At 34.6% G+C, this 27330-nt stretch overlaps 1 protein-coding gene across 2 annotated transcripts in view; it reads right to left on the minus strand.

Moving 5' to 3' along the window:
* The window catches only part of LOC149800114 (inactive tyrosine-protein kinase RYK-like), a 221241-nt gene that overhangs the window by 88519 nt on the left and 105392 nt on the right, over positions 1-27330 (minus strand). For both annotated transcript variants that reach the window (XM_089959709.1, XM_089959708.1), the window contains exon 4: positions 12827-12961. In XM_089959709.1, the coding sequence (XP_089815835.1) occupies positions 12827-12961 (135 nt within the window). The remainder of the gene's footprint in view (positions 1-12826; positions 12962-27330) is intronic.

Raw genomic sequence — 27330 nt, forward strand, 5'->3', positions numbered from 1 at the left:
ATTACTTTTTTCAAGTACAGTTGCAGTTCAAAAATGCAAAGAGCTGCAGACCAAAATTGCTTCCTCAAGTTTTCCCATTTGTTTACACTTCTGAGGTCAATGACAAAAGAAAGGTTACACTGGGACTGAAAAAGAAAACTGAGTGATTTTGAGTACTCCAGTGACCATGAGTATTTCAGTAACATTGAGTGCTGCTGTTGAGTATTTGAGTGATGCCATTTCAGGGCATTTCATTAAATTTGGAAGGTGAGTTGCCAAAGAAGACATGGGGGGGGGGGGGGGGCAGAGACCTCTCCCAACAAGGATACAGGTTATTTTTTAAAGTAGCCTGGTGTAAAGCAAACCTAGCCAGGTAAATCACCCAGCTCTCCACTAAAAATGAAAACCCTGAATTCACTCCTGCCTACCATTGTAGTTGCTGTTGTAGGGTTTAACACCATTTTTCAGCAAAAGATAGGCTATATGTGGCAGCCAGTATTAATGGTGGAGGAAGAACCCGCAGAAGACCCCAAAAGAACCACTTACCCATGAGAAGCTACTGGCAAGCTTTCTCACATACCACATTGGCTGAATCTGACACTAGAGCCAACGCCGATAGAGGTGAGATGGCAGTGATCCATAACGGTAAGCGTTTTAGACCACTCAGCCACCCAGAGCCCGATCATTGTAGTAATTCTGTGTATTGCAATAAAGCTGAGTTATAATTCCAGTGACAGTGAGTGTATTGATGCTTAGTACTCCAATGATGCTAAGTGTTCCAGTGATGTTGATTACTGATGTTGAGTGTTCCAGTGATGATGAGTGCTTTGATAATGAGCATTCCAGCAAGTATTTCACCAGTTTTGAGTACTGATGCTCAGTATTCGAGTGACACTGACCATTCCAGCAATGAATTTTTGAATGATCAAAATGTTATTGTATACCACTTTGCTTTGAAATAAATAAACCTTGTCATATATTGATGAATTATGTTCAGGTTCCATATTTCAGATAAAACTAATTATACATTTTCCTGACATTTTTTGTCAATTACACGTCTAGGCTGCCTTAATTATAAATTCATATCTCAGTAAGGTACAAATAATAGTAATCTTATAGTAGGAGTTTTAAAAAAATTAATTCTAAGAAAAAGATTGCAGTTTTTACATATATATTTGTGTTTTAATGACCTCATGTGATACATCTTAAAGTTAATTGCTAGACTTATTTAATATAAAAAAATTCAGCCTACTAATTTTCTCCAATATTAGTTTTATGATCTGATTGGAGAGCAGTTAATTGATTAATAACTCAAGTGAAATATACAGCACTGATGTGAATATTTAGATAACTTGATTACTGGACCATTGGGTGTAGCTGAATGTGTGTGTGTGTGTGTGTGTGTCATCACGTAATTGAGACAAGCAAGCATTTTTGCTGAGTGCAGGGATCAACAATAATGTAAAGCATATGTTGTAACAAGATAACTAACAAAAAAATTTGAATGCAAGTAACTTTCCAGAGAGGTATGCATCTGTTAATCAGCATCATCAATGACAGATCTAACCTGTTGTTAAGTTAGATGTGCCTCATTAATTATCTCCGAAGCATATATGCTGAATCATTGTTTTTTGTTGGATGTATGATGTTCTTATTCTTCAAATAATGGTCTCTATGGATACAGTACATAATTACATGCCAAAAATTTGAGTTTGATTTAACTGCCAATTGAATCATGTCCATGAGGACACTGGATGTATAAAAAAAAATGTCCTTTATGAACAAGTGTCCTTCATGCATAGGTAACTTTTTATGAAAATTAATAAAAACGGAATGTTTTATGAGCAGGTATCCTTTATATGTAGATGCCCTCTAGGCTAGTTACACTGAACATAACATATGGTTCTGGTTAACATTGCTTATGGTTCCACTGTACATTGCTTATGGCATGAGAACAAATATTGGAGAACTTCTTTCTTTTCTTTTAAACAATCATTCTGCAACAAAATGATCTAATCTCTTATCAATGTGTCATGCCATCATGCACTTCTATGGTGTAAGTTTAACACTTCTGAAATAGGGAAGAAAAAAAAACTGCCTTGGAGGACATGTACCTTTTTCCAATATCTGAATGACATATTTCAATTTAAATTTGACATTTGTGCATGTTCACACAGAAATTGTTTTTTGTTGCAAGTTCAAAGGTAGAAATCAGTAATAATATTTAGTCTCTTTGATGGGGGAAATAAAAGTTTCAGAAAATAAGAACCAAGCAGGAATTAAAAATTGCAAATTGCTGCTCTTGTACAGTGAGAACAGTTGCAAAGCTTGTGCTTCACCATGCATAATCCAGAAGTGGCCATCATTATACTGATTCAAAATAATTACACAACTATTTAACACACTGATCTTCAGTTTTAAAAACACTGTGTAATGCAAGTAAAGTTTTAGATATTTTGCTGAAGAACTGAAACAAAGCATTTGATATTTATTTAAGAAATAATTCAGGACTCCTTGTTCTTGGTGTTTTGTGCCTGAATTTAAGATTTTATAATATTCTGTCTATGACACTCAATTTTATGGTCAAATATTTAGTCAGAGAAATGGAATGAGATAAGAATCTTTGTCTGACTGGAACCATAAGGTGCCAGGTTTTTATTCCATAAAGGTAGAATTGGAGGAACTTCTGAAATATTGAAGAAGAAAAAATTGCCTTCACAGAATAAACATAACTTTTCCTCAAGAATTCCAAATATCAAAACTTTATTTCTATCTTAACTTTATTTTTATCCATGCTGTCTGCCAAATGTTGAGTGCAAAAAGTTTCTTAAAGAGACAGAATTTAAAGCAATATAAAAAAACTGAAAAAATAAGAATTCAGAGAAGATTTTTACTTGAGATGTTTGGTGAAACCGATGCCACAGAATATACCTTTCAATTTTCCAGAACAATGCTGTCTTTGAGTAAACTATGCCAAAACCTATCAAGTGACTTGTACACCCTTCTCTAATTGGGTCTAGACTATGGCAGTTAATCAAGAAGATTGTGATCAACATGTTCAATCTGTGCTCCCAGAGAAGTTCTTTTTTGTTGGCCCTGTCCAAACCATGTCTAAGTTCCTTAAATCATCTAATTCCAATCTGCATTCCATGAAGAACTCCACCCTTCTATTTCTGCCTACAATGAAATTGTCAATCAATGTACATAAAAACTACATAGTATAGTTCTGTTGTTCCACAAAAATTCCAAGACCTGCCAAAAAGCAATTAAATTTTGTATGCCTTTTCCTGGCAAAATGACATGGGCAATTACTCTCTGTCTTCAAAGTACCAAAAAATTCATCACAAAACATCATCTTTGCAAGCTTGATTTGTAACACTTTTTATGGTGGAAACTTCCATAGATACCTCTCAGAGACAGTTCACATGGAGATAACATTAACTTATAAGGATATACTTAATTTTAATGACTTTATTTAAAAAGGGTAACACAATTAGCTAAGTACTAATCTACCATAAGGCCCTCATACAAAGGAATTTATTTATTTTAGCTGCATCTCTGAATCCACTGGATATATTGGGTTTGGAAGAAGGAAATAGAATGGGCATTTCTAATCTCAAATGGAATAGTATTCCAGAGCAAAGTTCCAGAGTACTGGAAACTTTTTAAAAAATAATTCCTTATTTGGTTTGGGAATTTTACGCTGTTTGGTAGACATGAATTGCAGGTGTGGAGTGTTGCCAGGTTGCCTTTATTGGAACAGTGATTGTAAATATTCAGGAGCACTATTATTGGATATCCTGTACATTAATTTGGCTTTTCTCAAACGGGTTTGGTCTTTAATAGGTAATTTTTTTAATTTACCAACTAAATTTTCCTTGCTTTCTTTCTGGATTGATATTAGCCCAAATGCTCTTTTTCAAAGATGTGCTAGCTTTGCTGTTTTTATCATCTGAATTACCCCATACTGTATTACAGTAGTCTAAATATAGTTGTATGTAACTGTTATAAAATAGTTTTCTCTACCTTTTTGGGAGAAAATGTCTTATGTTACTGAGAAGCCATAAACTTGAATTGACTTTTCTTTTTACTGATGTTTGATATGTTCAGTCCATGATAGGTTATTATCTGTCACAACACCAAGTATTTTCTATCATGACAGATCATTTGCAAATTGTTATCCTTCCATGTCAGACATAGTTCATCACTATCAAGATTTGTCCTTTTTTTGCCATGTTGAGGTAAGTAATATTTTAGTTTTAATAGTAACTTGCTGTTTGCTATGTGGCCCCAAACCAGCAAGTATAAAAGCAGACCAGTATGTCACCTAAGTGTTAGAAGTTTACCTTTCAGAACCTGCTGGAAGGCAATTTTCAAAACACACTGTAAAATTCTACCAAACATACTGGTCTGCTTTTATACTTGCTGGTTTGGGACCACATGGCAAACAGCAAGTTGGAACATTGATTAGAACATATCAAAAAATGTGTAAAAGGTACTACTGAAAAAAAATACCTTAGACATTCACAAACATGTATATTTAAGTGTGCAGGTAAATAAGAATTCAAAAACACAACAGGCCATCTAAATGAAACCCATTTTCTAAGGTGCTATTTAGTTTTCAATACCACAGAAAAGAAAGCATGATAAAAAAAATCTCAGACTGGGAGAAAGTTTTAGCAACCATCAGTGCCTAATTGCATATTATTATACAAAATCACTAAATAAAAAACAATGCACCATTGCCTAATCATAAGAGGAAGTCTATAGTTTCTTCAGGAATCCCAGCCTTTCGTCTAGGCAGGCACTTGTTTGGCAGCATTTGTGCCATCACACTGAAGAGGCCAAGAGCTTCTTTGACTTTTATTGCTGTAGTAAAATAACCAGTCTGATGATGTGAGGCTGCCCAATGTTTTGCTTTGTTTTGTTTTTCTCCATTTGTGATAGCCTCTGTAGACCAGAATGGAAAATACTATCTAACTACAAGCATTAAAGATATTAAGTGCAAAGAATTTTTTAATTGGCCATGCATAAATGTTTTCTGCTTTCAAAGTGCAATTGTGAATGTTTGGGTGGCAATTACATTGTAAATTTGAATGTTTCGGTGGCAATTACAATGTAAATTTGAATGTTTTGAATTTCAAAATTATGTAATACCTGAAGCTTTAAAGCAACTGACAAATCATTGGATCTCTAAAGAGTTGGCCAGTCCCTGACCAATGCGTGTTTTTTTTTCTCTTGTTTTTTATTTAAAATAATGAATTGTGTTTGGAAAAGTAAACCTGGTGTGACTCCAACAATAAATATACCAACAAAATGTGACATTCATATCAGTGTTGCTTCTACATCAAAACGAACAACCGATTTAACTGTACATATGCACATTAATGGTTGGTCAGTGCTCAAAGTTCTGGACTTGCAACACACAGATGCAGGTTCAAATCTTACCACTGCATCAGCCTGTGTCAGCTACCACAGTGAATCCTTGGGCAAGGCACTTTGTTCCAATTGGCTCAGTACTAAATAATCTTCATGTTTTGATCTGCTGTAAATACCATCCAATGCCCACTGAGCAACTTCAGCAAATAATTAGTGCTACTCCATGAAATAGTATCCTTATCAATAATCTACATTTGGCAGTATGATAGGATCAACTCTGATCCTATCAAGCGCTAGTAGATCAGGGCATAAAGCTTGTTTACTTTGATACACAAAACAGCTTGCAGTCTAATTCAACACTGAGACTAATGTAGTGTACCAGTTCTACTTTGGTTCCAAATCTTCTGCCCTCTCTTCTCTAAACAGAAAAGTAAATGCTAGGATTAATATAGCATACCAGTTCTGTCAGAGTGCAAGATCTTCTGCACCCTCTGTCTAAATAGGAAATTGCAAAATGGGATTAATACACAGTGCCAATTTGGCCAAAGAGCGAAATCCTCTGCCTACTTCTCTCTAAATGGGATCAAAACTTTGCAGCAAAAGCCTTCAATATTTTGTCTTTAAATGTCAGAAGAGATCCAAACTACTGTACTCCCTCACTGTCACACTGTCTAAAGAATACCACAGGAACCACATGGCCAGTCAGTGAGACCATCTTATAATGAAGTATGTCATACAATTTGACTACCACTTACCGAAATCGGATCCCTGACCATACCTGCCTTCTAACAAGAACTGTGTTACAATGAAGGACCTTATAGTGAGGGAGTGATGTACTCTTCAGGTATTACTGCATATACTCACCCAACTTCAAACAACAAAAAGCCTGATCTGCCATAACATCATGCACCCACAGACCAAGATTTATGTTCTTTTTTCTACTGACTATACCCAAGAAACTACACAGACCCAGATCTGCCAGTGCATAATGCACTGGCAGAGCTGGGTTGTGCACTCTGCAGTTTGATTCAATCTGTAAGTGAGTATATATGCTGATTTTTTTTCTCATTAGTTGCATTTCCCCTGCTTTGTTATAGGAACTTTCACCTATGCAATGCCATATATTGCTTATTTTGGGGTAGGGAAATGTTAGCAGAATTGGTCATGAGACAGTTATGGTTTTATTTTTGTGATTTTATCTTAATATATCTGCAAAGTACATGATACAAAAGATACATGCTGAAAACTTTTAAGGTTTTTGCTTGGGCAAATTTTTGTCATTCAACAAAAACAACTCATTAAAACACCTGATATACATTAAATAGCATCATCAATCCTATCTGCACATTACTCATCATCAAATTTACTCAGTTTTACAAAACTCAAACAAGTCATTCTTAATGTTTTTTATGAGAAATGTATACCAAGAAATGGTTGTATAAGTAGCAACTTACTGAGTAATAACTTAATTAATATTGGCTGAATCCAAGACAACTTTAGTGCACTTTAACTTAGTAAAATGATGCTTTATTTATAACTGAAAAATATCCACATCTACATTCATATTGTACGAAGTCAGCATTCCTAAATGGTGCGCATGCATGATTAAATATCTGATTATCAATTGACATGCATTAAAAGGTGTGATAAATCCTGAAAGCTTACATTTTTGCTACCTAAAATGCAATCATGTCTGCGTTAATGAAGAAAGGTATGCTAGTTTACAGATGTAGATTTTATAATGAAGTTATTCCTATATTTACTCAATATACACTATCTTTCACATATAACAGCAAATCATATCCAAGAAGTTTGGACTTTCGTTGATAAAAATTCTTACTACAAATAACTTACAATCCAAGAATTTCCAAATTCTAAGGAACTGAGGAAGAATGTATTTTCAATACAAATAGTCATGGGTGGTCCTACCTTAACGCACTTGTGTTTGATTTATTTGCAATTTTAAAAAAAGCAGAACCTGAAAATAAATTCAACAAGAAAATATGAAAAAAATTAATGGTACCAGAAGAAAAAATATGTCATTCAAAGATAAGAAATACATGATGTTCTCTGTGGTGTTTCAAGATAACAATGTTAACATGCAGGCATTGGGAATTTATCTTTGCAGCATATATACTGCTTTACTGTTGTACTTCGTGTCGGCTGACAAAAGTGATCTTTGTTTCTCCAGTATAAACAGCACAATATAAAATAAACAAAATATTCTGGCACATCCAGGAACCAAAATTTTGAACATTCACCACGAAATTAAAGTATCTGGTCATCATACTATGTACACATGTAATAACCCAATTTTTTAAATGTATTAAAAAAAACATGCTGAATGAAATGAAGACATTTTCTTTTCCTATATTAATACCTGATATATTTCATCATGTGGTACCAAAATTGTGGTATTTTAACGAGATCCAAAGCCACAAGTTAAAATATATTTAATTAGTGGCAAAGCTTAAAATATTTTGGTACCACAAGATGGAATACATCCAGTATTTAACATAGGAAAAGAAAATTATTCATTATTATATATCAAACTTGCTCCAGAATCAAAGTTAACAAGATTAAACTCACTCTTTGGCACAACATGCTCACCCCCACCACCTTTTCATAACTTAACATCAATTTCATAGGCTGATCACATAAATATACGGGACTTAAGAAAGCAGTAGAATTAGGGTGACCTAATCGGGCGCAGCAAATTACATTTTTGTCATTTTGTAAACTATTTTACCCTAACTGAAAACAATGCAAGTCTGATTCAGCAATGCATCACAGTGGGTTTATCATTGTTGTCAAGTATGGGGAAATAGCTTCTGAGAGACAAGAATGGCATCTGGTCATATTTCTTTATCAATGATTAATTTCCATGTCTAACATCTAATGCAGTTTCTATATATTTGTTCTAACTCACAAGGTACTCATTTTTTGGGCTACAAGTTTTGCATGACATGATGGGAAATCTTGTGTATTCACATGTGAAAATATAAGGATATATATTTCACACATGAAAATATAGGAATGAAAAAAAATATGAAAATAATTATGCTATTAAGTCTCTATATTTCACACTTGAGTATATAATACTAGTACATGTCATCTGGTATGTGGCTACTGTAACCTGTACTGCACTCTCTCATTATAAGACCCTTTACTACAATGTAATTCATGTAATAAGACATGTGGGTGTGTGCATGCGTGCGTGTGTGATTTTTAACGTAGGTTTTGGGCATTATACCCTATGGCTCCATTGGAGAGCATTATAATGAAGGAATACTAAATCATACTTTTATAAGGCAATCACACTACAAGACAGTAAGTATACTCGATGATTTCTATGGACAGCATTATAACGAAGGAGTACTATATATATATTTTAACTCAGTGAACCATTAGGCATTTTCTTGATCATCAGATACTGTCATTTAAATAGCAAATGCCAAATACACATAATAGCAACATTCATAGAATTATGAAGTCACGATGCAATCCTGTTAATGATAATTATCAGAGGATTGTGAAATTGGTTAATTGAAAGAAAGGGCCTATTATACCAGTAACCTACTGAATCTTCTAACTATATATCAGTACAACTGGGATTTCTGACAGAAATATACTTAGACAGTATAGGTCAAAAGTGTAATCAACTCAGATGATCCCTTTTAATTTAAAGGATTTTACTCGGTCTTTGTCTTTACATTTTGGGAGATTTTTCAACATCTTTATCTTTTGTCTAAAGTAGATATTTACTTTTGGTTTAAATGGGTTGTCCTCCTGAGAATTTCAGCAAGGTGCTTGAATTTGCCACTTTTGCTAATTGACTTATGGTTGGTACTATATATGTTCTGATGTGTCTTACACACTTATACATACAATTAACAAGATGTCCAGATGTGTGTGTGTATGTGTGTGTGTGTGTGTGTGTGTGTGTGTGTGTGTGTGTGTGTGTGTGTGTGTGTGTATGTGTGTGTGTGTGTGTGTGCATGCGCACATGCATGCATGCTTGCGTGTGTGTGTTTGTGATTAGGATTTTTAACACAGCTTTAACAATTTTTCAGTCGTATCGCTATGATGTCTGCAGTGTTGCAGTTTATAGTGATGTCTAGCACTGGGGCATCATGCCGCAGACATGTAGCATGATGTCCCACCCAGTCACATTATCCTGACACCAGGCCATCCAGTCCTAACACTAACCTCTTAATGCTGAGTGCCTAGCAAGGCAGCTGTTAGTACCAATTCTGTAAGTCTTTGGTATGATTCTGCCAGGGATCGAACCCATGACCTCCCGCTTCTGAGGCAGATGCTCTATCCACTAGACAACCAGAGCAGTTAGATATTTGTGAAATTCAATAATAAACATTCAGAAGGAGATATATCAAGTTAATACAAATACATAAAACAAAATAGTATATTTTCTACTATTTAAAGCACCAGAAAATGTGTCATTTTGCTTTCTAGATTTTTTGTTACTTCAGTTATAGTGTAGTCATTTTATGCTTTCTCTAAAACCATTTATTTATAAAAACAATTTTCTTTTTCTTTCCAGAAAATTACAAAATGGAATTTCACCAAACACAAGCATTTTATGCCAATTTACTGCTGAAAAAAATTAATTATTAACTGATAATCTTCTTAATTAGGACCAAGACTCTACATGACAATACACACACACACACACGCATGTGCACACACACACACACACACAACTTCTGCTTTGGCAGAATAACATAATCCTCATCCTTATCTTTGTAAGACACAGGATAAAAATTACGTGTTTACACTGTTTAAAAGGAATATCATCTCTACTCCTATAAGCTAAAGCACCAAGCTCCCACTGTAGAAGGGAAGCGCAAAGGCTACAAAATACATTTTATTTTTGTCCTTTCAGGCTATTCTCAGATCTGTGTAGAGAAGAAAGTTTCTGCAATGCAGTGAAGAACACTTCAAAATAATAAACATTGCAAATACCATATGCATTCGCTTATAAGTCAATTCCAACTGCAAACTGCACAGACCCAGATCTGCCATCACATAACTGGATCTATGTAGTTTGTTAGGAATAATCTGTAGAAAAAGCCATATAGATCCTTATCTGCCTGAATATTATGCAATGACAGATCAGGGTCTATCTTGTCTGCAATAAGACATGATATATGCAAGTAAATATCCCCCCCCCCCCCCCCCGGATTGTTTTCAGACTTCAGGGACTATACAGGGCAGTGCCAGGAAGAAAACTGCAATTTTCAAGTCTGCCTTATGGTGATGCACATTGAGTAGATATTTCATTTAAAAAATAGAGAAGTGTGTCAAAAGAAACATATCCTAAAGATGAAATCAAAGTGCACTCATTACAAAGAACAAGCATAACAATTACTGCAAGCGGTAGTTTCAGAACATATTTTCTTCAATCGATTTCATACTCGTGCCCAAAAGACATACTAAAATTGTAAGTCTGAATTTCAAAAATTTATCCTTATCTGTAGTGGATACAATTGCTTACTTACCGATTCCCATTTATTTAGTTATGAAACTTAAGACACTTTAAATTTGACCTCAGCATAGTGAGAGGACTGTATAGCCTTCTCAAGCTATTTGTAAAGATAAGATCGCAATCAGCAGCTGTACATCATGCAACTGTTTGTTAAATATATTTCTATGAGGGAACAATATAAAGCCAACACTCCATGAAGATTTATTCTACATTTCCACAAAGAGTAGTTCTATATTTCCACAAAGAGTAGTTCTATATTTCCACAAAGAGTAGTTCTACATTTCCACAAAGAGTAGTTCTATATTTCCACAAAGAGTAGTTCTATATTTCCACAAAGAGTAGTTCTACATTTCCACAAAGAGTAGTTCTACATTTCCACAAAGAGTAGTTCTACATTTCCACAAAGAGTAGTTCTATATTTCCACAAAGAGTAGTTCTACATTTCCACAAAGAGTAGTTCTACATTTCCACAAAGAGTAGTTCTATATTTCCACAAAGACTCATCTTCACTGCAGATAATATTATGTCTCATCTGCAATCTGGTCTTTATAGATACAATTTCATCTATGGTAATTAATTCATGAACCCCTGGGGCCTTGTTTACACATCAGGAGGTAGTAGCCTACTTCCGATGACTGTAGCGTAAAGGTCATTTAAGATACACTAAAGTGGGTGGTATTATAAAAAGGTAGATGGATTTAGCTCCACAATGATACCAAATAATCTGGACGTTTTAGTTGCATTACAAAATACACAGGGAGAAATGTAATTTTTTGGACCCGATTTGTTTCCACCAATATTTTGCTCATGGTTGGAATCTGATTTTGTTTCCAATTTTAGACATTTTGGCCTCTGATCTAAGGCAGACTGGTCTGAACTGCACAAAGACAGGTGCAAAAAGTAGGATAAGATGGGCATTTGGAATAAAGTGTGGTCTGGATACAAAAATAATGGGTCCATTACGCACAGGAAAAAAACCCAACTTTTACCCTTCTGCTCATGTGAGCAAAATAGCCAAGGGAAAAAAAATGATATTTCTAACACAACTAGGCATTATGTTAACTGGAAATCTCTTAGAAGTCAATGTATTCAGAAATAGCCCCAAAATGTGTTTCATACTTGTATTTCAGGCGAAAATGACAAAAACCTCCAGGGGTTAACAAGTTAAAAATAAGTGTTGCACCTTATAAATTTGGTGAAAAGTGTAGGTGTGCTTATCATTGAACAAGGCTTTTTTTAAAAGTTAAAATTTATTGAAACTTTTTAAATGTTGGAAATGGGTTTATTATCATGTAGCACCTTATAATTAGAGAAATATAATATGTTTCTAGTCTTTCCAGCAATCCTTTGTGAAAAAGAATGCATAAAGTAGGCCTACATTTTAATAAACAGGAAAGATCTTTTATAAGCAAAACCTGATTGAAATTTATGCAAATTAATGAAATTTTTGTTAATATTTTTTACCTGACTTACCCTTACAAACTTGGACAAATTTAGCATGCCCTTTCAGCCAGCTCCACACTACAAAAACTATTTCTGAATTCACTTCGCTACAGCTCCACACTAAAAAAACTATTTCTGAATTCACTTTGCTACAGCTGTTCAAGCTGTGTGTAATGAATGTTCAACATAAAATGGGACATTTTGAAGAAATTATGGAGTCTCACCAAAAAGTAGGCAAAAGTAGGAAAACCCTGAGCTCCAATAAAGAATGTGCTTCATTACTTTCATGCAATTTTATACCAAGCTCAGGACAAAACGTTAACTTAGTTCAAAACAATCACACTACACAGCTAACAGCACCAAGGAGTCATCCTTACAGTATTTTCGCTGCCAGATGAGACCAGGAACCAGTTTGTAAATTTGTTGAAGAGTTTGGGATAGGTATCATTGGAAAAATACTGCAAGTCTCATTTTCAGCATCCTCACATAGTCAAGACATTGAAAAGAGTTGATACTGACCTTTGAGACACATTTTTCTCCGCTTGAAGTTGAGGACTGTGAGATTGGAGGCAGAAAAAATGCTGATGTTCATTTGAATGTTCACATTCACCTCTGTGCTCAACATCCCTGTGCATTGGAAGTCTATCTTGAACACTAAAACAGTGTGAGAAATGAGAAAATAAACATTTAAGCATAAAATAAAAAGGAGTCCCATAAAGGGACTGGCATTCAACTGACTTAAAAGAATTTCCAGGAATCAATGATAAGACTATTTCTTGAAACAATTTTCAGGATGATGAATGTAGCTTTGATATGACAATGTCTTTACACAAGAAAAAATAAGATGTTCAAGACGGTTACTATGGTGGACATACCAGGCATCAGATAAGTACATGTATCGAGTGTCAGATCAGTACTATTTTCATTTAGAACCATCTATTTGTCCTAAGAAGTCTTATGTGAAAAGCCCTTATCAATATGACCATACATCCTGGTGGAATAGCGATAAAATGATTTTCAAGATGGAAAACATGGTGTCCATAATGGACATCAAAGTTCAAGCCTATATTATTTAGGGCAACTGCCTTTTATAAACTATCTGGTGAGACTTAAGTTGCGTTAATGAGAAATGAGATCGAGAATAAGTTTAAAGCAAGGTGGAAATCAAGTCTGACTAGATTTGTCTCAAAACTTGCTGACCCAAAACTTGAACTATACCTATCTCATTCTCATCGACAGAACGTTAGTACTGCACCACACTGTAAGGAATAGCTTTTACTGACTGCTTTTAAAATAATTTTTATTGCAGTGAAAAGATTTTTTCACCTCAATTTACTTAACTTTGAATATATTGATTTAATATCCTTTAAAATTAATTAACATCAGTCACTGATGCCATATTCTTATCTGTTGCGTGGTTTCTCTCTATCTATTTGTTAAAAAAATCATTATATAATTTACAGGTAAATATTACGAGTTTTTTCATGCACACAGGTAAATAATGGATGTACCGAGTATGCCCACTTGTCTGGATATGGACTAAATAAAACCTGAAATTTGACCAGAATTGGACATAATACCTTGGTACATTTATAACCTTGTTTAGAAAACTCTTCCATGTTCCAGAATTTAAACCTTACTTTTAATGAGAAAAAGCCATACAAGTGTGATAATGTCTGAACTGAGCTTAGATCCAGTTTCTGGCTAATAAGTTTTTAGAAAATTTGGCAAGTACTTTGAAAGCCACATTTAATTGCAAGCCACAGAGGCAAAAACTGTGGTGTATGGTCTAATAGTTGTTCTATTCTTTTACAGTAAATGTCAGAAGGCTGGGCAATGAGAGATTATTAGTGACATGGTTGTTCTTCCTTGCCATATTAAAAGTCTAGCTACTAATTTTCTACATTCTGCAGGTCTCAGATAATGGTCTAAGACTGCCAATAATGTACAATCATTGCCGATTTATCAGTCAATCTCAAATATGTCCAATGCTGCATGCACTTTAATTAACTACTTCTGATCATATATGAAGGTTAACTGTCACAACGCTGCCATGCTTTCTAACTACCTCTTCTTTTCTGGGATTAGGTGTAACTAAATAACTTACTATAAATCACAAAATATTAGCAAGTCTAAAATTCTCCAAAGTTTTACCAGTTAAATGAATTTCATTAGCATTATTTACTGTTATGTATATTTGATTTAATTATATCTGATTTAATATATATTTATTTCAATTTAATTGTTTGTCAGTTTAAAAAAAAAAATAATTTTTCATTACATGATATTGTAAATTTATTCACTAGAGATGATACTTTTTTCAGAAAATAGTTTGACCTTGACTGTTCATTTTATAAACACCAGGTGTTGTTCTAAATCCTGACCTTGTTTCAAAATTTGTAGCAACCACATAAACAAGTTCTATTTTTATTTTAAAATGATTGGTTGTTGTCGAGGTCATGATGGGACTTCGTGTTTAAGATGTAAACAATTATTTTAATTTATTATTTCTTAGATTAACATAATTGGTTTTCATCAGGGCCACATTGGGTGGACATTACCTTTAACAAGTTCCTAATTTCTATAAGTTTCCAGAACATGATCACGTGACTCCCTGTTTACGTTTAGAAGACTAACCTAAGTTTTGGAGAATTATTCTCAGCAGAAGCTTGGCTGTTACACTGGAAGTTGTATGTTGAGCTGTTTGGAGTTATTTAATCATTAGAACATTTTGTTATTAGGACTACTAAAATTTTATTCTTGGATTATCTTTGGATTTTATTCTTAAAACTGTAAATTCATATTTTTTTCATTTTTTCAGAATTTTTCCAGGGAATAAATTGTTGGGTTTTTTTCTTCAAAGTTTGTTGTTTTCACTATTTCTAGTGTTACTGTTTATTTGAGCCTAAACACATAAGATTACATTGAAAATGTCATAAAATATTCATAGTCTATATACTGTAAATGCAAATAACAAAGACAAAGGTTTCCAGAAGAGTTATGTGTCGGTAATTACCATTTTTAGGGTACACTACAATAACGAATGAATAAAGAACCTTGCTGTTTAATTATAATTTTATCTGAACAGCCATCACAGTTGGCAGCAATTCATGATAATTCCCTAGTGCTGGAATAAAACAATAACAATTCATTTTTTGCATCAACATAACACTGCATGCAAGTACATACGAATTTTCTTTAAAGTGCATACAAACATTACCAATTATTATTTTTCCAAGTTTGTAATGTACCAAACTTTTATATCAATGATATGCTAACATTACAGATTCACTTCAATTTAATGATGCTAAACTATTACCCTTTAGAGAATTTATAATCAATCTCATTCAGTGCAACCATGGTGCATGGACAACAGCCCATGACACCTCAGATCTCTACATCAGCAGTCTGTCAGAAAAAAGAGGGGGACTGTAATTCTCCTGCTCTCATTTTTGGCAAATAAGTTAATCTGACTGTGAGTCTGTACAATCTGGACAAAGTTTTAGATTTACCATTCACCAAAATGCTGAATTCTTGGCATTTTGGAAGATTTATGGCAGAATCTGATGAATTATTCAACATGTAATATACAGCATTGCCTCAATTTAAGATTATGTTATAAGAAGGGTATAATCAGGGATCCCATTTCATTTGGTGGCAATATAATTATATGCAACATGTACCTCATTATAATGTGATCTCACTACAAAGAAGTATACTCTATGGCTGCCATGGATGGTGTTAAAATGAGGGAGTACTGTACTGTGTATTTCATTATAAGGTGATCTCACTACAAGGCAGTATACTCCATGGCTGACATGGACACTGGGGATATAATGAGGGAGTACTGTACCATGTATTTAATTACAAAGCAGTATACTCTATGGCTGCCATAGACACTCAGATTATAATGAGGGAGTACCGTACCATGTATTTAATTATAACGCAGTATACTCTATGGCTGCCATAGACACTCAGATTATAATGAGGGAGTACTGTACCATATATTTAATTATAAGGCAGTATACTCTATGGCTGCCATGGACACCGGGGATATAATGAGGGAGTACTGAACCAGTATGTATTTAATTATACAGCATTATACTCTATGGCTGCCATGGACACCAGGGATATAATGAGGGAGTACTGAACCAGTATGCATTTAATTATACAGCATTATACTCTGTGGCTGCCATAGACACAGAGGTTATAATGAGGAAGTACTGAACCAGTATGTATTTAATTATACAGCATTATACTCTGTGGCTGCCATGGACACCGGGGATATAATGAGGAAGTACTGAACCAGTATGTATTTAATTATACAGCATTATACTCTGTGGCTGCCATGGACACCAGGGATATAATGAGGGAGTACTGAACCAGTATGTATTTAATTATACAGTATTATACTCTGTGGCTGCCATGGACACCAGGGATATAATGAGGGAGTACTGAACCAGTATGTATTTAATTATACAGCATTATACTCTGTGGCTGCCATGGACACAGGGGTTATAATAAGGAAGTACTGAACCAGTATGTATTTGATTATACAGCATTATACTCTGTGGCTGCCATGGACACCGGGGATATAATGAGGAAGTACTGAACCAGTATGTATTCAATTATAATGCAGTATACTCTATGGTCCCCACATACAACATTAGGGAGTTCTGTAAAAATACTACTGATGAGATCATTTTTAAAGTATTCAGTGTGGAAATCCCATTTGCAGTATATTTTTTAAACACACTCTTGTGTACCCCACTCTAAAAAATGCTTCTTTAATAAAAATATTTTGTGCAAAGAGGATTCGGTATAAATCTATAATTCACTTCTTAAAGAAAAGTCTCTAATCTTCTTCATAGACATTCTTAGCTCCATAGGTCAAAATATATTCTTGTTAACTTGCAATGGTTGTAATTATTGTATCAATACTTTCTAAAAAAGAATCTTAAAACAATAAATCAGTCTTCAAGTTTTGGAATTTTTGATGCTATAAGAAAATCCTAATAGTAACTGAAGAAGCACTATATTTACACAATCGCTGTTGGAAGCTGAAAAACACTACATTGTAGTTATTCTACCTGACAGTATAAATTTCAAGAAAAAAATGAAAAGCCTTAAAACAAACTGATAGGATCACATTTATGCCACACCCAGGCCTATTCCAAATAAAAAATTATACACATTTGTTTAAATCAACCTGATGATTCAACCAATGCATTAGTTCATAAAACTTCTTTATGATGAAAATGGAGAAGATGAAAAAATGTTAGATCATTTTAAATTACTTTATGTGCAACAGTTTTTCTTTACATCTGATAAATTTGTCAAAACTCCTCTACATCCAAACCACATCTCATAAAATTTTCTACTGACGATCAAAATTCCTTTAATCACAAGAAGCTAAACTTCAAGAGGGTCAAAGTCATGCAAGCTTCAATCAATCACAGCCATCACTTTAAAAGTCCATATTTTGCTGCCCTCAACATTTCATAAGCAAGGGTCAATGGAAATCTGCGAATTTCAGAGGATGATAGATATACGTTTATCTTGATGTCAACTCATTCCTTGCTGTAACTATACTTATTTAGTCTCTCTTTTGCAATATCTTCCATACCAATGTAGTCTCCTATTTGATAAGCTTTGATATCAGAGACGACAGCGGTATGTGCAAACATTTTCCAACCAAGACTTTTATGAGTGGTACGAGTTGTAATAATTACTTAACATAAAGATAAATACTTAGGGTTATGTTGGATGTACAATGTATATGGATCATACAAGTTCCACTGTACATTACCAAATGAATTAATTTTTGTGGTATTAAGACCAATAACATTTCTACTGAATCTTCATTTCTTACATTTTAAATTTTTAGCTCTTTTTCAGTATCTGTTATTCTTAAACCCAAATACGATTCCTGAAAGATGTGTCCACAGAAACAATGGTTGAACTGCCATCTTACATCCCACTGGGTGCACGGCAATGAGTCAAACATAATAGGCAAACTCACTCATCTTACAGCCTTTCTGGCTGAAAATTCTCCAAGATAGATGGAACAATGAATCGACAACCATGCCATTCATCAGGAATGTAATACAGAGATTATGTTTGCTGGCTGGATCACAAAATTTACTGCTGATGTTTGCGCACATCATTCTACCATAGCCACCAATGTGACAAGAGTTAAGAAGATGGAAATTAAACAAAACCTTGTCTCATGTAGCTCGGACTCATTAACATGTAAAGCAGTGTCCCAATCAATGTTCACTTAAAAAGATATAAAAGAAATTAAATTTATATGAAACTTTTATTCTTCTTCATGCTCTAATATTACTTTCCACTTCCTACAGAATTTCCCAGTTTACTACAATATTGTGTCCTGTATAGAAATATGAAAATTCTAGTGAAACCCAACCCTAACAACCTCTGCAAGTCATGCCTTTCTATGGACACTTAGTTACAAGAAAGAGTTAGGCAAAGGCTGTCCCATGTTTCAGGGCAGCCAAATTTGGATTTTTCATTAGGCAATTCAATTCAACATCACCCATCCATGGTGTGCCATTGAGACTCTAACTATGGTATGGCATTACCTTTCTACCTGTGTATACATGTATCAAATCAAGCACAGTGGAGACTCCCAATTTTTATATGTGAACCTCCCAGCTGGGAAGGCTTTCCTACAGAAAAGAGGGGTGCCTCCATTCCCTCCCATCACTCCCTGAAATCTCCCATGTACACAACAATTATTATTTAAAACTAAAATTCTTGCACTTATTTTCACAGACTGCTTCCAGTGTTTCAAGTAAGTCTGTAATTACATATCTGCAAACCAGATTAAGGAAGAAAAGACAATTTACTTATTAATCTAAAGCAGTATAAAACAATTAACATCCTTTTGATTCTGTCAGCAGGTTTGTTTGGCTATAGTGTTTGAAGTTTGCCAAAGTGAATTTTACAAGTGACATTATCACCCCAGACCTTCTTGATTTATTTATTTGCAAATATTACCACTTAGGAGAATCTGCAGGCAAAATACAATTGTTCTGAACTGCACCACTATGAACAACTGTATCACCAAAACAGAGACAAAAACCAATGACCTTTAATTATTCCTTTGTAACCACAGCCACTTAAAAAGTAATGACAGCTCTGAAGAACAATATCAACAGCAAAAAACCAACAAATAATGAGACTGGTTACTGGTTTCTTAAATTTTAAAGTACATGTCACTAACTGCCACTGTAGTGCCAAAGTCACGTGAATACCCATCAAAATTAACCATTCTTTCTTCAGATGGAACAGTCATGGACATGCACAGTCAGTTAAAAGGTTTGTATTGTTCTTAATCTGCTGTGACAACCTGCATGATGCCAATAATGTCTCTTTAAAGGGTTTTGATGTAGCAGACAAGTAAATCATTTGCATTGGAAGTTAGTCCATAATGCCTGGGGTGAATGAGGTGTTCATCTCTGTCTTTAATAGAACTAAGAGATAATCATTTTCCTCATTTGTTGAATTTTGATTTTGGAATCAGGCCATTTGCATAAATCTGTTACGAGAGACAAACTGTCTTGAGAGACCACTTTTTGTTGGCAGGAGGGATGGTCTCTACTGTAGTGAAAATGACAAAGTATTCCTGGTGACAGTGATGAGGAAAATCTAGCCGACTCTAGAGGAAACCTGGATCCAATAACAATACATGGTCTCAAATTGCCACAAATATAATTCAGACAATGATCTCCAAAGAAAATGCAAAATATGCTCATGGAACATATAAGGCGAGTATGAACAGCAACAACTTACTGTGAAAGGAATGATTTGATGAGATGGTGTGCATCCTGTAATATCTAAATAATTGGAAATTACTCAATAGTTATAAATTTTGTCTAGTTGCATGCTAAAAATTGAGTCAATGAAAATTCTCCCTCTTTTCAAATCCAAATTTCCTGACCAACTTTTGCACTGATTTCATAGAAAGAATGAACATCACAGAACCTGATATTCAGGCACAATATATAATGGTCAATCAACCTTTGCTGTTGACAATTAAGGCATGCATTATACCTGAGAAAATGCAATATTATCAAAGCATTCCAACTAAATTACATTTGTCCATTTTACTAAAATGTCCTATTTCTGGCCTTTCTGTCATAAACCTTGACCAGACTTTCCAAATCTTACTGCCCTTCCTAACCCTTGCAGGTTTGGGAATGTAGAATAGTGCGGTGAAGTCTAGTAGCCAATTTGACATCACCAGATGTGCTTACCTCCTTGTCATTTGAGACAACAAAATGAGCCAGGAGATGCATTAGCACATTGGTTAACATGCTGGACTCATGGCCTAATGATTGCAGGTTCAAATCCTATCATTTGATCAGCTTGGGTCAGCTACTGTGGCAAGGCAATTTACTCCCAACTGCCTCAGCACTAAATAATTCACTTGTTTTGCCATGCCATAAAACACAAAGCCAAACCAATCCAAATCTTACTTGACAAATTCTGCCCAACAGAAAAAGCTGCATATGTTGGTTTTAAGTAAGGTTTCCATGTTTGAAATATTGAGTGCAGTTTTATTATAGCGGTGCCAGTTTTTATTTTGCCTTTGTAAAATAGATTTTGTGATAAATCTGCACATGAACAGCTAGATGGATGCAAGTCCAAGTAACACTGTCAAAATCTTAACTAGGCTATTGTTAGCTCAGGGATGATTTTCGGATTGCAGAAAGTCATTTTAATTTGTTTTGCATCACACTGAACTAATTTGTTTTGTATTGATCTCAAGGCAATACAGAAGCCCATCTGATAAATCTGAGCACTGATTCATTTGTGGACCACAATAAATCAATCCCAGAATAATAATAAAATGTGAGGGGCACAAAATTAGTTTAGTTTGATCCTGCATAAAATAAATTCAAATAAACATCAATCTTAAGACAAGTGTCACTACTGTTATCAGACTACGACACTACTGTATTAAAGTAAATGTTAAGAAAGATAGAAAAATTACTTTTCAACATGCCAAAACTAGCTGATAAATACTCTTTGAAACATGGCTATGTATAGGCCATATTCTTCACCATGCCAAAACTATTAAATAAATACATGTTAATAAAAGGCTATGTTCCAGTCATGCCCAAATTAATTGATAAATATGCCTTGATACATGGCTATGTACCAGTCATTTGGTGGCCAATCACAATAACAGTATTTTCGTAAATATGATGGCCTACACTTGGTCTTGTCCACACAAATGTTTGCAAAGCATATGTTGAGAAGAACATTATTTTTAATTCTTCAGATTTTAAAATGAAGCTCCAGTGATATATATATTTTACTCTTCAATTTTTCAGTTGTATGTATGAAAATGTTCATCTGTAAAATGGATGAAACTAAACTGAAGGGGCCCTGAGTGGCCGAGTGGTCTAAAGCGCTCTCTGTTACGGATCACTGCCATCTCACCTCTGTCTGTGTGGGTTCGGGTCTCAGATTCAGCCAATGTGGGTATGTGAGAAAGCCTGCCAGTAGCTTCTCATAGGTTCATGGTTCTTTCCGGGGGTTTTCCTGGGTTCTTCCTCCCTATTAATACTGGCTGCCATGTATATCGTGTGCTGAAAAATGGCATTAAACCCTACAACAACAACTAAACTGAAAGTCTCAACAATCAAAACATATTAACTTTGAAATGAAATCTACCAATATTGCTTGACAGCATAATTTGTTTCATTTGTTGCAACATATAATATCAATAATTTTAATGTAAAGGATGGCCTCTGACACCAGAGAGAAAAAATTTCTTTAATTACCCCAAAAGACACTATTGTTCCCTTTTATGACCATAAAAGACACCATTGTTCTCTTGGGCTGAAGTCTATAAAAATCTGAACTGATTCTTACAAAACTGACAAAGTATTGGCACTATCCTGAGCATAATTTGTGCACAACAGCTGCCAGCATATTCCATATTCGTCATCAATAACCCCAGGGACTTGGCCCCATGGTCATATCTGGGAAACTACTGAGAATCACACTGCAAAGCCATATACATGTACGCACTTACTGGGCATGAAAAGACAAATGCACATATCCAATATGTGCCCCTGCATCTGATAAAGATACAAAAAAATTAGATTCTAAATTCTGATAAACGTCAAATATTTTTAGTAATATTTGAGAAGCATTCTAATGTTACATACTAGTTACCATATATACTCATGCATGGATCAAGTCCATCTGCAAGCAATATACACCCTGATCTGCCATCACATAATACAATGGAAGATCTGTATCTATGCAGTTTACAGTTGGACTTGACTTACAAGCAAATATATATGGTACCTAAATTAATTTAGATCTTCCTGAATGGCAAAAATATAATGGCTGAAGTAAGTGCTCAGTTCTGGACCTTCTCAACAGACTTGAACCACTTTTCCCTAAGATAGTGAACCTAGCCGAATCCATCCCCAAAAGCAAATGAATCTGTTTAGTATGATTCAGTTTGGTGTCTTATTGCACAACAACACAAACAGGTTATACAGTGCTGAGGCAATTTAAGTGAAGTGGCTTGCCCATGGTGCACTATGGTAACAGGTCAGGATTGATCCAATGGCAGAATCTGAACCTGCACCCTTTCCATCACAAGTCAGGCAAGCTAACCACTGAGCCATCATGCTGCCTCCATTAATCGCCTCTAAAGACATTCTAGTGGACATCAAAAATGTTCTACATCCTCCCGAGTCGCACATGGGGCAACAAAATCAGTACTGTACCTTCAAGAACAATTAGTCTTAATTAGACTGGTTTCAAGAATAACCTGTTATTTTCACCTTACATTCAGTATGACAATGAACCTGACAAAGTGACAGCAATCCCAGGAATTAAATGATATTTCCATTTTCACACAAGTAGGAATAGTTATTTGTAAGGGATGGAGGTATATTTTTAATAGGGAGGGGAGATTTTTTTTTAATATGAGAAAAGCATCTATGAATAGACCCTTTATAGCATATTTTAAGACATCTGTTTGTAAAAAAAATTTAAACTTCTGAAGAATAAAACTAAAACTTAGTTGTTTATCTTCATCATCACCACAGTGGCAGTGATCACATTTTATGACAATAGCACTATGTTGTATTCATTAAGAGCTGCATATAACAGATGACACATTACAACTGATACCAAAAAGTGCATGTCCTCCATTGCAGAACCTTGCCAAATGCAGCTAATTAATGAAGGCATCTCACTGCTCAATTACAAAAATTAACTCAGTAGTAGCTGATTAGATTATGGTGCTTAATCTGGAATAAAACTGCTTACTTGCTCAATTGTGCTTTCTTAATATTAATGAATGTTACAAGTTTTGTTATGTTTGCAGAAAATTAACTGTGCATAATTTTCACACCCAAGGGTGGAATTCATTCAATTTACAAGTGATTCATGCAAATGTGCGAATCTTCCTGAAATCCGTTCTAAGCTCTGCTCTTGCTCATTTATATGTTTAAAAAATCTTTCTCAATTTATAAAAAATATATGAAATTTTATTACATGAACTCAGAGAAAGACCGGTTTAAAATATGAGCAAAGTCCAAGTTTCTGAAATATTCTGGCTCAGAGGTACTATATGTATGTCCTATCTTTTACTCCAAATTGTGGATGAATTTCACACATGTTTAGGGTCCTCAAGTGTCTGAGTGGTCTTAGGTGCTCAGCTTTACAGATCACTATCTTTTCACCTCTGTCAGCATGAATATGAGTCTTGGGCTCAGCCAATGAAGGAAAGTGAGAAAGCTTGGAAGTAGCTTCCTCTGGGTCAATGGTTCTTCCTCGGGTTTTCATGGGTTCTTCCTCCACAAGATGTAGCAATTGTCAAGCATGTCATGGACTGAAAATATGATATTAAACCCACCAAACAAAACAAAACCACATGCTGACCCACATAATGTAACATTATACAACTACTGACACAATGCCTAGGGTGATAGCCCTTCCACTACCCATGGGTACTGAAAAACCTTGATTTACAAGCTAGATAAATCTCTTATCTCTCCAATGAATACAGTGATGCATCAATTTTTTTTAATGGAATCAGTTACAGACCTGTCAAAAATTGCTATATTTTCCATGGTAAATTGAGTACTATCAGGGCTCAAAAAAGTTTCAGATGGGCAAATGTCTTCAAACATGTACTTGTCCTACATCAATTTTACTACAGGGTACCTGATAACTCATCCAATCGGACGAACATCATGCGAAAGTTATTTGCCCTTCCTAAGTCACCAAAATATTGGACAAATGGCATTTTCAATCCCTGACTACAAGAAACTGGATACATTATATTGAACTTTGCTGATACTTTGTATAAATTACAAGTAAGCAAGTAAATTCTGGTAAGGATGGCCAATGAAGATGAATGAACAAAATCACTGACAAATTAAAATCCTACTGAATTTTGACCCAAAACTGACAAAATTGATAAAACTGACAGTGACGTCCTGAATATGATGTGTGTTTAAGAGCAAAATGTCTGAAAATATGACAGGCAAACCATTAAAAGGCGTCAAAGTTTCTAATGTGTTGTCCAATACACCAATCACTTAATTGATTTAGCTATTCCAGGATGGGAAAATCAATTCACTGAAGGAACTGTAGTCCAAACTACAAATTCTTGGCTTTCATTTTAGCCAAGACCCAATCTGAGGGAATCTTAACTGACCCTACCTTTGTAAGCTACATTAATTGTTGAAATATCTGAATCTATCCAACTCAATCCAATGCAGGAGGTAATTATCTCTTAGTTTAAAAGTGCTGATCAAGTTTTTTATGAAGCGGCAAGGTATAATTATCATTAAACACAAACAGCAACCTCATTCCTGAAACCTGTCACAACTCAATATTCTACCATAATTCTGATTGTTAGCTGGTTCCATCATGTGTGTAATACTCGGCACAAACATGACTATGTAGTGCCAATAAAGTATAGAAAATTTGGAAGATAAAACCTTCCAAATAAATCCATAAGAGACAAAAACTTCCAAAAAATATTAACTAAGCAGAGGATAAAGCATAAAACATAAAGAGAAATAACAAAAATCGCTAAAAAGAGTGATTAAAATTTCTTGTATAAACCTCAATCCATTAAAATTTCTTGTATAAACCTCAATCCATTAAAATTTCTTGCATAAACCTCAATCCATTAAAATTTTCAAGATATTTTCATGTGGTACAGCCTTGTACAGTTTCTTAAAGCAGGTCACATCAAAATATTCCTGTCTCAAAGGGTGAAAATCAACACTCAACAGGAATGTGCTCCTCTGTCAGTGGGCACTGGCTGGGTACAAAAAGTTACACAGGTCATGTAGGCATTCAACACTGAAAATTACAGTAATGGGTGTCATTTTTTTAGAATCTGATTCTACATACCTTTAAGTGGCAAGTATTCACTTCATTTGGATTCTTATATATCCACATTCCTTTGGAATGTCTTTATTCTGACACCCCGAGAAGTATATACAGCAAAATTAATATTAAAGTACACAGAAATTTTTGAATGAAATAAACCTAAAGGTGTGATGCAGTACAATCTGAATTGAATGTTGCGCACTGTATTGTCACAAAACAAGCTTTGCATATTCATGCTACCCTATATTGTGATGATTCCATTTGACACACTGTTTTCTTGACCCAAGTTTAGAACATGGCCACCATTGCAAAAGACTATACAGAACGATAATTTTCATCTGAAGTTTCTTGATTACAGTTAAGGTGCAGAGCATTCAATAATCAGGATTGAATAGGTTTTGGTAAAAGTAAATTAGTGTTAAATTTTAAAAGAACAATTTATAGTAGTTTAAAATGAGTAAATGCATATACATGACCCATGTGACTTTAACTATAGTCAAGGTTTGCCCTTCAGGAAGTATCAGTCAGGTATGTGTTAACTGGCTGCAATGTGGTATGGAAAGCAGATAGCAAAGTACAGACTTAGGTTTTCTTAAAGATGCAAAAAGTGATATACAACAGTGAGTAATATCATGTATTAAGTTTTTCCTTTGCACTGTTCCAATTTTTTTCTTTTTTCTTAGCATGGTAGGATATTACTTTTTACTGCAAAATAATACAGGTGTCACTCAATTTACACATAATATGCTTTCCTGAGGATATGGCATAATTTAAATCTTAACTGTGCTCTCTCAGTGAGTGATGAGATGCACACCAATGCACACATAATTAAGTTGCATGCGAGTCAAATGAGTTATATGCGAGTCACAGAAGCTGCATGTGAGTCACATGAGTTTCATGTGAGTCACAGGAGTTCATGTGAGTCAGAGGAGCTGCATGTGAGTCATAGGAATTCCATGTGAGTCACAGCACATGCTGTCAGCAATGGCATAAAAACAAACACAGTGGCACAAATTGAATGTTATAGCTGGTGTTAAAATTAAAGTGTGTAAATCAAAGAGTGTATAGTGAGCATCACCTGTACTCAAGTATTGAGATACTAATAATACATATGAGTAAGCTTGAGCTGAAGCTATACCATAAGTACTCACTTATAATTCAAGTCTAATTGCAAACTGCACAAACCCAAATCTGCCATCATATAAAGCTGTGGCAGATACAGATCTGTGCAGTTTGTTAAGAGTAATCAATAAAACAAACAACATAGACCCCAATCTACAGGTGCATGATGCTATTGCAGAAGAAGATCTTTGTTGTTTGCAGTTTGACTCGACTCATAAGCGAGTATAGACAGTATATTGGCTCTCACATAACAGTGTATGTAAACTGAAAGCAATGTTACAATCATGATTTGAGTGTCTGGATGGGATCCATGTTTTTGTCAAGCTTTGACTTACAAGTTTTTTTCTGGCCTGAATTACTTCAACTTAAGTGGATTTCTGTGCAAGCCCAAATTGCATATGTGACCTGTCTGAGAAACATCATTTTTGTGTGGGAAAGTTCAGTCTTTAATCCAACCCTATGATGGTTTCCTGTAAAATTTCATCTGAATCTAG

Source organism: Sinohyriopsis cumingii, chromosome 5 (assembly GCF_028554795.1).
Source record: "Sinohyriopsis cumingii isolate HCF-2022 chromosome 5, ASM2855479v2, whole genome shotgun sequence".
Classification (NCBI taxonomy): domain Eukaryota; kingdom Metazoa; phylum Mollusca; class Bivalvia; order Unionida; family Unionidae; genus Sinohyriopsis; species Sinohyriopsis cumingii.